General features: G+C 44.8%; 2 protein-coding genes across 2 annotated transcripts; both read right to left on the reverse strand.

The window, feature by feature from the left end:
• Positions 1–4240: 4240 nt before the first annotated feature.
• On the reverse strand, positions 4241–5475 carry LOC121054160. Its single transcript, XM_040523041.1, has one exon. The coding sequence runs from the start codon at positions 5423–5425 to the stop codon at positions 4241–4243; it is 1185 nt and encodes a 394-aa protein (XP_040378975.1). The 5' UTR covers positions 5426–5475.
• Positions 5476–9256: 3781 nt separating this feature from the next.
• On the reverse strand, positions 9257–11537 carry LOC102707865 (sialidase-like). Its single transcript, XM_040522933.1, has 2 exons — positions 11410–11537; positions 9257–10639 (listed from the first exon to the last, which is right to left on the reverse strand). Exon 2 carries the CDS (start codon positions 10588–10590, stop codon positions 9439–9441), a length of 1152 nt encoding a protein of 383 aa, XP_040378867.1. The 5' UTR covers positions 10591–10639; positions 11410–11537; the 3' UTR covers positions 9257–9438.
• Positions 11538–12114: the final 577 nt, after the last annotated feature.

Raw genomic sequence — 12114 nt, forward strand, 5'->3', positions numbered from 1 at the left:
AATCCTCCATCTGAAGTGCTTGTTTGATAGTGCTCGCATCCGTCTCCAAGCAAATGTGTGCTATCCCGAGATCTACTGCTACTCTACTTCCTTGCAAACATGCCGCCAATTCTACTTGGAAAGCACTTGACAGGAGAGACAATCTCCCCTTCCTGCTTGGACTACTTCCCTGGCCGCATCTCGGATGATATAGCCCCATCCTCTATTGCCATTTTCTGATGTGAAAGCTCCATCACAATTTATTTTCAGCATCCCCCCACTGGCTTCTCCCATCTTTAAACCGATTTCCTCTGCCTGCACTGTTCCTTGTTCGACAATTTCAGCATTTCCATTGTGAAAGAGAGAATGCCGCTACCGACAAACCCCGCATCGCGATGTCGTTCCCCTTCTCTGATTCGATTCCTCTCCTGCCAAGTGCCATAACATAGTTGATGCCATGCATAACTCCTCCTTCTCTAGCTGCAATAACCTATCGACCACCTCATAGGCTGAGCAACACTCTTTTAGTGCAACTCGGACATTCTCCATGTTCAAAGCTCGCCATACCCGTTTAACATCTTTGCACTTAAAGAACAGATGGCTGCCATCTTCATCTGACCTGTTGCAAACAACACACTTAGCATCTAGCTCCATTCCTCTCCTATTCAGATTTTTCCTCAAAGCCAAGCTATTGTGAGCAAACCACCAGATGAAATGTTTGATTTTATTCAGACATGGGATATTCCACAACTTCTTCCACATCTTCTCATTCTCCCCGACTCCTGCAGATGTTGATGCCCCCTCCTCTGCTTGTTTTGTCTATATCTTCAACCTATACCTTGTATGCTGACCGGACCGAAAAACGCCCCTTTATATCAAAATGCCAGGCAATGACGTCTTCCATATCTACGTGTACTGTGATGGATTCTATTACTCGCACATCTTCATCCCAAAATGTCTGACATAACAGCTCATGATCCCAAGTATTTGTAATTGGGTCAATTAAATCAGCCACTCTTGTTATCAAATTCCTTCCCTTTGGTGTGATTGGCTTTCTTGTCGACCCTCTAGGGATCCAGGGGTCATCCCAAACTCTGATATCGTGTCCATCACCAACCCTGCACACCATCCCTTTCTTCACCAAGTCCAGCCCCATTAAAATGTTGCGCCATGTATATGAGATACCCGACCGTGCTCTAGCCTCCAAACATGACACATCCGGGTAATATTTACTCCATCCGTTTCATAATGTAAGAACGTTTTAGTTATGCTTAGATTCATCTATTAACCAATGTATATTGTTTATATATATGTGAATTTAGGATACACTAGAAAGTCTTACATTATAAAATGGAGATAGTAGCTTTTAGAACACGAGCACATAAGAAAGTTGGATCAGTTAGCAGACGCCAGCCTTGTTTAGCCAACATAGCCATGTTGAAAGCATAGATGTCTCGAAACCGGCCCCAATCCGCCCTTAGACTTTGCTTTAGTCAAAACATCCCATCTGATCCAGTGAATTTTGTTCTCTTTATCTTGTTGGCTCCACCAATAGCGACCTATCATTTTACTGATTTGGTCACACAGGTTTTTTGTGAGGTCAAAACAACCCATTGCAAAGGTAGGAATCGCCTGTGCCACCACCTTAATCATTATCTCCTTCCCTGCCCGTGACAATAATTTTTCCTTCCACCCCTGAATTCTTTGCAAGATTCTATCTTTCAAATATGAGAGAGTTTTCATCTTTGATGGTGCGACATATACTGGCAAACCCAAGTACCTTTCATTGATTGTTTCTCTTTCAACCTGCAAAACTTCACTTCTTGACGCCTGCGAGCAGAAGCATTTTTGCTAAACATTACAACCGACTTTGATTTATTTATTTTTGCTAAACATGGTTCATACAGATTCAGAATATCTTGTAATTGGGTAGCATTTTCCCTGTTTGCTCTGAGAAGGATCAGAGAATCATCAGCAAATAAAAGATGGGAAATACTTGGCGCTCCAGGACAAATCTTCACACCATTGATCCTTCCATCGTCCTCAGCCTTTTGCAGCAAAGCTGAAAAACCCTCAGCACACAGCAGAAACAAGTAAGGGGACAAAGGATCCCCTTGTCGAGGCCCTCTACCCGGGGCAAAACTTTCTGAAATGACTCCATTCACTTTCACTCTATAGGGCACTGAAGACACACATTTTCATTATCAACTCAACCCACCTGTTGCTGAATCCGAGCTTACCCATCATATCGTTCAAAAAATTCCATTCAACCCTGTCGTATGCTTTGCTCATGATGGACCGTATTTATGCGTCAGAGATGCAGCAGTTGTTCCCAAAAAGGAGAAGAAAGATACACGCTCAAATCTTGCAAGTTTATCAGTTTTATCGATTCTGTTTTTTTTTAAAAAAAACAAAACAACATATTAGTTTATAAATAAAACTTTTATATACGTGTTCTTGCCGATCTAAAAGAAAATGTTAAAAAGTAAACTAGGATGAAAACAAATTCTAAAATTAACTTCAAATTAAAAATTAAAAATTTTAATATAAACATAAAAAAAACGAAAAGACGAAACTACCGTACTAGGACCAACTGGTAGCTGCCACTGGTTTAAGCTATACTTGATCTCTCGTATCTAGGTAACAGTAACTACTTGGTGTTAGATGTTAGATGGTGTGCTCTACGTATAGTAGTTTAAGTTATTTCTCCAGTCATGGCGTCATGTATACTTGCGCAGTTGATCTGCAGAGGTCCTCATGCCGAACCTACAAGGAGAAAAGCATGGGGCTGTTTGCCTACGGTCCTGAGATTTGCCCCTGAGCCAGGCATCATTATCAGGCGTTGGATTTCGGTCACTTACGGCTGGATTGACCTACCTGAGAAATTGTCCCCAGGTGAGGGCAGCCAAACAACCCCTATATTACCTCTGTTTGACATGTTTTGATACTTCCTATATTTGTATAAATAGTGATGTATCTGTATATATATATATAATAAATATTTATTAATCTATGAATGAATATATATAGATAGGCACAGAACATATATAACACATATATCATCATGGAATGGATGGAGTGGGGGATTAGTTCATGCTTTGTGAAGATATGCAGTCGTATAAAAGACATCATATATGTACGTAATGATGTCAATAATGGATAAGGCGATTAGGTGAAAATATATTGTCTGATATGGTCACTGATATATAGGTTCGAAATGCGTCCAGAAACTAGCGTATGGGTTCAAAAGCCGTTCGAAATCCCATATTAGTGAGCACGTCATAGCAGAAAATACGTCAGATGAATCGTGTCGCTCCACCTCCAACTACAATACTATTACACGTAGCTAACAAACTTGCTAATAGAGATTAGGTCGTAATTAGGGTTGAAAGCGGTATGAAAAATCCCAACTATACCGGTCTATTGTTTTTGCTTTCTTCTGACTGTTTTATACCGGTCATCGTTTTTGCTTTCTTCTGACTGTTTTAGCTAGTAACAAATTTTTTTGGAAAAGAAAACGGTAAAATTGTCTGGAAACAGTAATGTATTTTTTCCAAACATTTTGGTGGAATTCTCTGTTGAACCGAAAATTTTCAAAAAATTCTGAAAGCCCACAAACTAGAGCCTACCTAAGTCACATAGGCATAGCCCAGCCCCTCAGCCCATCTAACTCACTAACCCTAAACAATCATTTCTCAACCTATCTAACTCATTAACCCTAAACAATCATTTCTCTTTCGTACTCTGTACTTAGTATAGTATTAATTGATATAAGTTGAAGGTATGAAGTGGTATTGTCGTACACTTATTCTTATATTGAATATACAATGCTATATATCGTTTTTTTAACATGCATTTTAGCCTACCGACTAATATCCATGTATTTTCGTTGCGGTGTTTCCGATTTTGGAATTCCGACATTATCGATATCGTTTTCATTTCGGTGTCAAGCGTTTTTGTTTCCGAACAAAAAGTATGAAAATAAAAATGGAAGAGATAGTTTTCCAACTTATTTCGACCATTTTCATCCGTACTACTCGGTTTCATTAATAAACGAATAAGTGAATCTCAACTGTTTGTACTAATCAATACTGCTGCTGTATACACGATGAGGTGATCCCTCTGATGATAAATACTTTACAGTCAATTACTCCTACAATTTACGTACAAGTAACCTTGATTACAAACTAATTACTCCTAAACGAATAATCTTGGGTTGATGTACACAACCCAGCAGCAACCAAACACAAGCCTTTTGGTTTCAATTCAACACGACACGAGGGTAATCCACCGGGTAGTAGTACACCGGGATCACCACCGTCGCCGCCGACGTCACCGGCACCCACACAACCGGAGCTACCAGCTGCGCTGGCACTGGCCCTGCCATGTCGTCCTTGCTCCCGGCGCTGTCTCCTGGAGCGGCCGCGGCCGTGGGCGTGAGAGTGGCCATGTTGTTCGAGCCCGACGGCGGCGTCATCAGCTCCGGCGACGACACGCTCCGCCGCATCCCCTGGGTCACGAAAGGGATGGTGCTGAGGCTGGAACCATCTGGCGGCGAAGCTACAGCCGCCACGTCGTCCTCGTCTTCCTCCACCAAAGCTGGCAGGAACGGCGTCGACGCGCTCCTCCCGAGGGGCGCCGCCGCGGGGGCGTCGGCGCCGGAGAGGAACACGCGTATGCGGCCATGCTTGGGCCTAGCGTCGGTGACCGCCTCGTGGAAGAAGAGCAGCGACACGAGAGTCCACAGGTCGCCGTCGCTCGCCACGTCGCGGAGGCAGCCGAGGCCCTCTTCCTCCGGGAGCGCGTACCGGATCGAGACGTCGGGGAGGCCCGCCAGCGCCGCCAGCCGCGGGCGGAGGTCGGCGAGGCGCTCGGAGAGGCCGACCCTGACGATCCGGTGAATCCCCCCGGAGTAGTACGCCGCCGCCGCCTGCCCCTCTGCTCCAGGTTCACGCTGGATCATCTCCCCGGCATAGCTGACCTTGACCTGGACGGCGATGGCGTGCTCGCGGCCCCCGCACGCGCCACCCGACGTCGTCGGCAGCGACGACGAAGACGCGCTGCGGGGCAGCGACGACGACGCGTCGACGCCGAACAGGAACGCCCTGACGCGGCCGGCGTCGGACGCCTCCTGGTAGTAGAGCAGCAGGGAGACGAGGCCCCACAGGTCGCAGTCGTCCGCCACGTCGCGGAGCCGGGCGAGACCCTCACCCGGGAGCGCGTACCGGATGCGTACGTCCGAGAAGCCGGCGAGCGCCGCCATCCTCGCGCGGAGGCCGGCCAGCCGCTCGGACAGGGCGACCTTGACGACGCGGTGGACGCCCCCGGCGTAGTACGGCGCCGCCTTTGCCCTGCCGCCACCTGGCCCGTGGTCGCCCTGGACGATCTCGCCGCGGTAGCTGACCATCATCCTCACCGAACCGCCGCACCCGCCGGCGGTTGCCATGTACGCAATACCTAGAGTCGCCGAACGAGCGATCTTGAAGACGATGTGGAGACGAATGGGCGGAATCAAGAATCAAGAACGAAGAGATGTACGTGGAGGAGACGATGGAATGAAAGGATTGGCTGCTGGTGAAATGAAGCCGTTCTTTTTATGAAGCGGCGACTCCGACTCCGACTCCAAGTCGGAATCCGACTCCAAGTCGGAATCCGACTCCAAGTCGGAATCCGACTCTGATGTCCATGACCATGATTGGAAAGAACTGGAAGGATTCAGAAGACTCGGGCCGCACTCCATTGCTGAATGACCTCGTGTTCTTTCCCTTCTCCGTGAAGCGCCCGCGAAGCGGGAGGGAGGGAGGGAGGACGGAAACGGCCACGAGGCGGCGGAGCTCGTAAAATTACGGCCGTCGGTAGCTGGAGTTGAGGGGCGCCATCTCGGAGCAGAGGCGGCGTCGTTTGGCGCCGGCGACGAGGAGGACGAAGCAGAGAGAGGGACGCTCGAGGAAGACGATGAGCCGTATCCGGATGACGTGGACCACTGGATGTTGATCCGAGGGCTGAGGACTCTCCACGTTGCTATAGTCGTCATTTTGATTGGATATGGAATCTTTCCATTGGGAGAGATGATTCCCTCTCCAAGGCCCCGGTTTAGTTTCCAAAAATTTTTTTGCAAAAATATTACATCGAATTTTTTAACATCTAAATAAATCATTAAATATACATGAACATTAAAACTAATTACACAGTTATGGAGAAAATCACGAGACAAATCTTTTGAGCCGAAATAGGACGTGATTAGCCATAAGAGCTACAGTAACCAACATGTACTAATAACGGATTAATTAAACTCAAAAGATTCGTCTCGCGGTTTCCAGACGAAATTTGAAATTTGTTTTGTAATTATATTACGTTTAATACTTCAAATATATGTTTAAAAATTTGATATGATGTTTTTAAAAAAAGATTTTACAAACTAAACAATGCCTAATTGTTGCTGCTGGAGATTAAATGATTAATGCAAACACCTTATTGTGTTTGCAGGAGATGGATTCAAAACATGCATATATATTCATCGTGTTTCTTGTTTGGAACCATGGCAGTTAGAGTATCCGCAACAGCTAATCTAAATTGTTGCTGCCGGAGATTAAATGATTAATGCAAACACCTTATTGTGTTTGCAGGAGATGGATTCAAAACATGCATATATATTCATCGTGTTTCTTGTTTGGAACCATGGCAGTTAGAGTATCCGCAACAGCTAATCTAAATTTGATGTTTCTCAACCAGTTTGACAAATCAAAGGACAATTGAGCAAGATTAATAGACAACTAATGCGCTGGTTTGATACAACCAAATTAAAGGATTAAAATTAAAATTTTGACTTATAAGCATAGACAAATCGAGAAAAGTTAGATCGCTAGTGTTCCTGCACCGGAAATTTACGTGCATCTGTTTTCATTCGTACGGAGTACTGTCCAGTTATATTTTTTTCATACACCGGATTAAGTAAAAAAAAGATAAAAATGATACATGCGAGGCTCATATATGAAAATATTATATATAGAATTATAAAAGATAATAAACATAGAAATTTACACATATATTTCCTGTGCATGGTAGTGTGTGTACATATTAATTTTGTACGTAAAAACCCTAGCATATAAATTTTGTGTATGAATTTGAAATAAATTAAAATTGTGTACAAACTTTATGCTATGGTCAAATATTCAGACAAGCTATATATATATATATAAAACAAACTTTCTATATATAAATATTATATATATAGACTTTCCACATATAAATATCACACACACTTTATATATATATATATATAAATATTATATGTATAGACTTGTCTGGCCCAACAAATCCACACGGCCCACCCACACGGCAACATGTGGGTAGGTCTGATCCATGATTATTCACGCGCCTCATGTGCGAATCAAAAAGGACACGAGGATCACATGTCTATTTTTCTTTTTTTTGTGTTTTTCTATTATGATAAGAACTAATTATTTCTTTTATTTCGGGATGAAGTAAAATGGAATAAAATTATACATGCAAAGTTCATATATGAGCAATATTATATATAGAAATATAGAAAACCACACATAGAAATTTGCATATATATATATATATATATATATATATATATATACACAATATAGATGATTCTTTTTATACATATTAATTTTATGCATAAAAATCTTACATATACAAATTTTATGTATGAATTTGAAACAAATTGAAATTGTGTACAAACTTTATACGATGGTCAAATATTCACACAAACTTTTTTATATATAACTATTATATATACACACTTTCTAAATATAAATATTATATGTATAGACTTTCCACATGTGAATATTATATACACAAACTTTGATCATTGATACCATGGTCAAATTTAAACTTTATACACCATGTGAATATTAAAAAAAAACTTTTGAGAACTTCTGCAAAGTACTTTCCAAGTTTCCATTTAAATCGTGATAATCCAGTAAAATAATATCAATGATCATTGTTTGAATAGTAATAGTCGATGGTGTTAAGTAATCTAAATACACAGAATAATATATTTTGTGGAATATGTAATGCTTAAACTATCTATGTACCAAGAAACCAAACAAAACAACATAAAAGTAACTAGATTGTGGGGTAATAAATTTTAGTGCACACCAATGATTAAAAAGCCAAATGTAGAAAAACAAACACGAAACTCCAATGGTACTGGACTACTAGTTGCAATCAGTTGCTGGATTACTCACCAGATAGTCTAAATTGTCAAATTTAAACTTAAAATTTGAATTTATCCAATATCCGGTCCTTTAACGCAATTTTACTGGTTACGAACGAGATATTTCTCAAAACTGTTCTTCGCTAATTTAATTCATCCCATTCGAATTTGATTCCTTGAATTCTTAACTCCAAGCAGCCAACAAGAATGGGCACTAAGTTTAAACTTCGTTGCAATACTCATACTGTACCCACCAGAGTATTTTATCCTCATGCATCATCCACAGTAAGTTCAAAACAATACATAGTCAGCTCTACATTTTGCATTCTCAAAAACATTAACTATACAAGGCTTCGCAAACTCAACACATGGCGAGCTCTAGAAGACTGGCAGAATTTTGCAGATTATATACTCCCTATAGCACTTAATATATGGTGTCATTAACTTTTAGGTGCATTCACCTTCATCTATTTGTAAAACTTGTATAATAATTATTTATTTTATTGTCATTTGATTTATTATAAATAATACGTATGTCCCCAAATTTAGTTATTTCTAGGGCAGTTAGCATATACTAAAGAGATGTCAGAATATTTTCTCTTAGTTAATTCGGTGATCAATTTTTGATTTTTGAATTAATTAGATTTCCTTTCTAAACATCTAATTGACTCTAGAAAATCTTTTTAATGATTAAAATCATGAGAGGCAGTGCAGAAATACCTATACTTATATTTTAGTACGGCGGGGGTATATTTTAAGCATAAAATTTTGAATAAGAATGATAAAATGTGCATAAAAAGTCAACGGCATCATCATACATATATATATATAATTAACATCGTGAACAAAACCATTGTTAAGAAAAACGCATATAGTATCCTCCTCCTTACATATGGAGCTGCAATGCACATGCATCAACAATTCAGCATTCACCAAACAACAGGTATACTTTACCTCATGTTTCCTGTCAACACATTTCACTCCAGGAAGCTTTCAAAAGGATGAGCAACAGAATCAAATTTCCCTCCCAATTAACAAGCATCAACATTTCGTTCAATTTCTACATAAACAGAAGCAGCAACAACCACATTCACATCAAATGCAATGACCATTCAGGTGGGGGAAAAAAAATTTACCACATCGAATACAAATGAACCAAGGAACTCATCATATGAACACTCAACTCACGATCGGATGATATTTGCATGATCAGGAGCGACTCATCCTGAGATGGACCACACGATGCGTCCAAACAATTGGCATGAGCACTACTACTCCTTGAAGGACATGACAGTCTCGAATGCCCCTACCAGGGCCTTCACCCTGCTCTTCCTCTCCTCAAGGAGTTTGCTCTTGGTCTCCTCAATCACTTCATTGCTCTTGGGTTCATCTTTCCTCCAAACCTTCTCCGCCTTCGCTTTCGCCTCTTCCTTCTCCGCTTGCTGGGATTCATCATCAGCCTTGTCAGTGCCCGTGGTTGCATCCTTCGCGACGTCATCGGCAACTTGACCTCCATTGTGCAGCTCATTGCCTCCTGCAACCTGATCTTTATCTTCGGAGAAGCTTTCCTTGGCTTCCTCACCCTTGCATTGTTGCTCTGGAATGTGGAAGGTTGGTGGTGCCTGATCAGAAGCAGACATATCCAGGGGCTTGAGATCAACGGGATCAGGCAGCTGTTCGTGCAAATGGTCTTCAATGGAGGGGGAGCTGATGCTCTCGGATTCGTCGAATTGCATCGACGGTTCATCTTCCTTCTCCTTGGAGATTGCAGTTGCAGATGCTGCCATTGCCCTCTGAGCAGCACCATTTCTTGCCTTTGAGTTTGCAGCAGCTGCACCACCACCATTTGCTGCTTCTGCTCTTCTCTTCGCGGCGGCCGTGTTGCCCGGTGCTCGTGTGGATGACACAATCGGAGTCCTACCACCTCTTGCCGCCACCGAAGCCGGCGATCGCTGGGTGGTCGGCTTCGGAGACGCCGCCGCCGCCGCCTTGTCAGGGCTAGGCCTTGGAGACATTTTGCTCTTCTGAAAGGTGGACGGCGCTTTAGAATTGCTCGCCGGCACAACCAGCGCCGGAGGCCGCTGGGAGGTGGTGGCCTTCTCAGACTTCACCCTGCCAAGCGTTGGCTTTGGGAATGGCTGGGCTCTGCCGCCATGAGCCGACGAGCTGGACCGCGACGAGACGGACCGGCCAGCAGCAGACAGGGACGGCCTGTACACGTCCGGGGATCCAGCGGCGGCGGCGGCCGCCGCCGCCGCCGCCGCCGAGGAGCCGAACTTGCGGTCCGGCGAGCTCGGGACGGACCGCGCCCGCCGCACGCCGTGTCCGGCCGACGAGGGCTCGCTACTGCTCGACGGCCTCAGGTTCGGCGAGCCCCTGGCGGCCCTGTCCCTGCTCGGAGGATCCTTCTTGGACGTCGCCATTGCTGCCGCCGGCTCGCCTCGCCGCCCGCGCCGCCGCCAAAGATCAGAGCTGCACAGCGCAAGAAAAATTCAACAACAGAGAAGGCGCGGCGCAGATCAGGCAGATCTTGTCCAAGAATCGCAAGAAGCCCCAAATCGTGTCCGAAAAAGGCGACGCACTCAAGAAAATTAGTAAAATTTATCCTGCTGGTGAGACATCGAAATCGCCGGCTCCATCGAGACGAGAAAGGAAACAGAAAAGACATAAAAAACAAGGAATCATATCGCTACGAATTCCGCAGTTAAAAATGGTGGTGGCGCAGGCTCCAATAATCCAACAACCACCCCCCCTGATTCTTATTCTTTCTCCCGTATCAATTTTTTTTCTCCTTTTCTTCTCGCGTCCGTACGAACAATCGCAACAAACATTGTACAGAAATACCAATAAACAATGGCCAATTTAGATTCCAGAGACAAATTGCGTCTCCCAAAGCGAAGAAAAGTCAATCAAATCCAAATCCAAGAACCAACCACCTGACCTGACACTCCCCTGCCTCCGACTGTACGAACGGGAAGGAGGTAGGCGTTAATGGCGAGCGGAATGTCGTTAAAAGAACACCAAATCCGCCGGGAATTCAAGTGCGGCGTCGGGCTCGATCTCCACATCATCATGTACGGCCGCAGTTGCTCCCCAGCAAGAACAACACGGAACGCTCCCAAGCAACCACGCGGCCATCAAGAACCAATCGGCCATTCCCCCCGGCGACGCGCCACCAAACAAGGGAAAGAAACCAAACCGGACGGACAGCAAGAAGAAGAAGAAGAACCATTGCAAGGTACCTGAGACCTGAGGAGCTACCACCGGACGGCCGATCCGGGGGACGAGGGCGGCGGCCGGGCCAGATGCGGAGGGGGGAGAGATAGAAAGAGAGACGGAGAGAGAGGAAAGATGGCGTCCATGGGCGAGCGGGGCCAACGTTATATGCGGAGGAGCGATTTGGACGGTAGCTGCTGTGCGTGAGGGTGGGTGACCTGACCTCCTCCTCCTCCGTTCGTTGCGTTTTCGCCTAGTTTAGAAACGGATGAACGGGACCGGGACAGGGCACGCAACGCAGCGCACCGGCGCAAACAGCGACGGACGGGCCTGTGGGCTTTGGACCCAGCGGCCGCTATTAGGGTCGGTAATGGGGCGGGGCTGGGCCAGGGATGACTGGAACTCCTTCGGCCCCGGTCTCGAATTCGATCCCTGTCCTCGGCCCAAATTGAAACATGAGGTAAGTCGGGTCCCTATCAGGTCTGGGCCTCGAAGGGGGTCTCGAATTCTCTCGAAATGAATGAAGGATCACACCAATTATATAAATCGACAAAAAAACATAAGCTATTCACCATCTCACAAAGTGGCGTTGGGCAGTCAGGCAAAGGTGTCAGCGGCGAGCAGAGGTGGAGACGGAGGCGTCGAGCGACTTGGGCAGTCAGGCGAAGGGCATAGGCCAGCGGGGAACGGCATTGGCCGGATGGCAAAACCGCTTAGGGCTCAAAGGGAGG

This window comes from Oryza brachyantha, chromosome 4 (genome assembly GCF_000231095.2).
Source record: "Oryza brachyantha chromosome 4, ObraRS2, whole genome shotgun sequence".
NCBI lineage: Eukaryota > Viridiplantae > Streptophyta > Magnoliopsida > Poales > Poaceae > Oryza > Oryza brachyantha.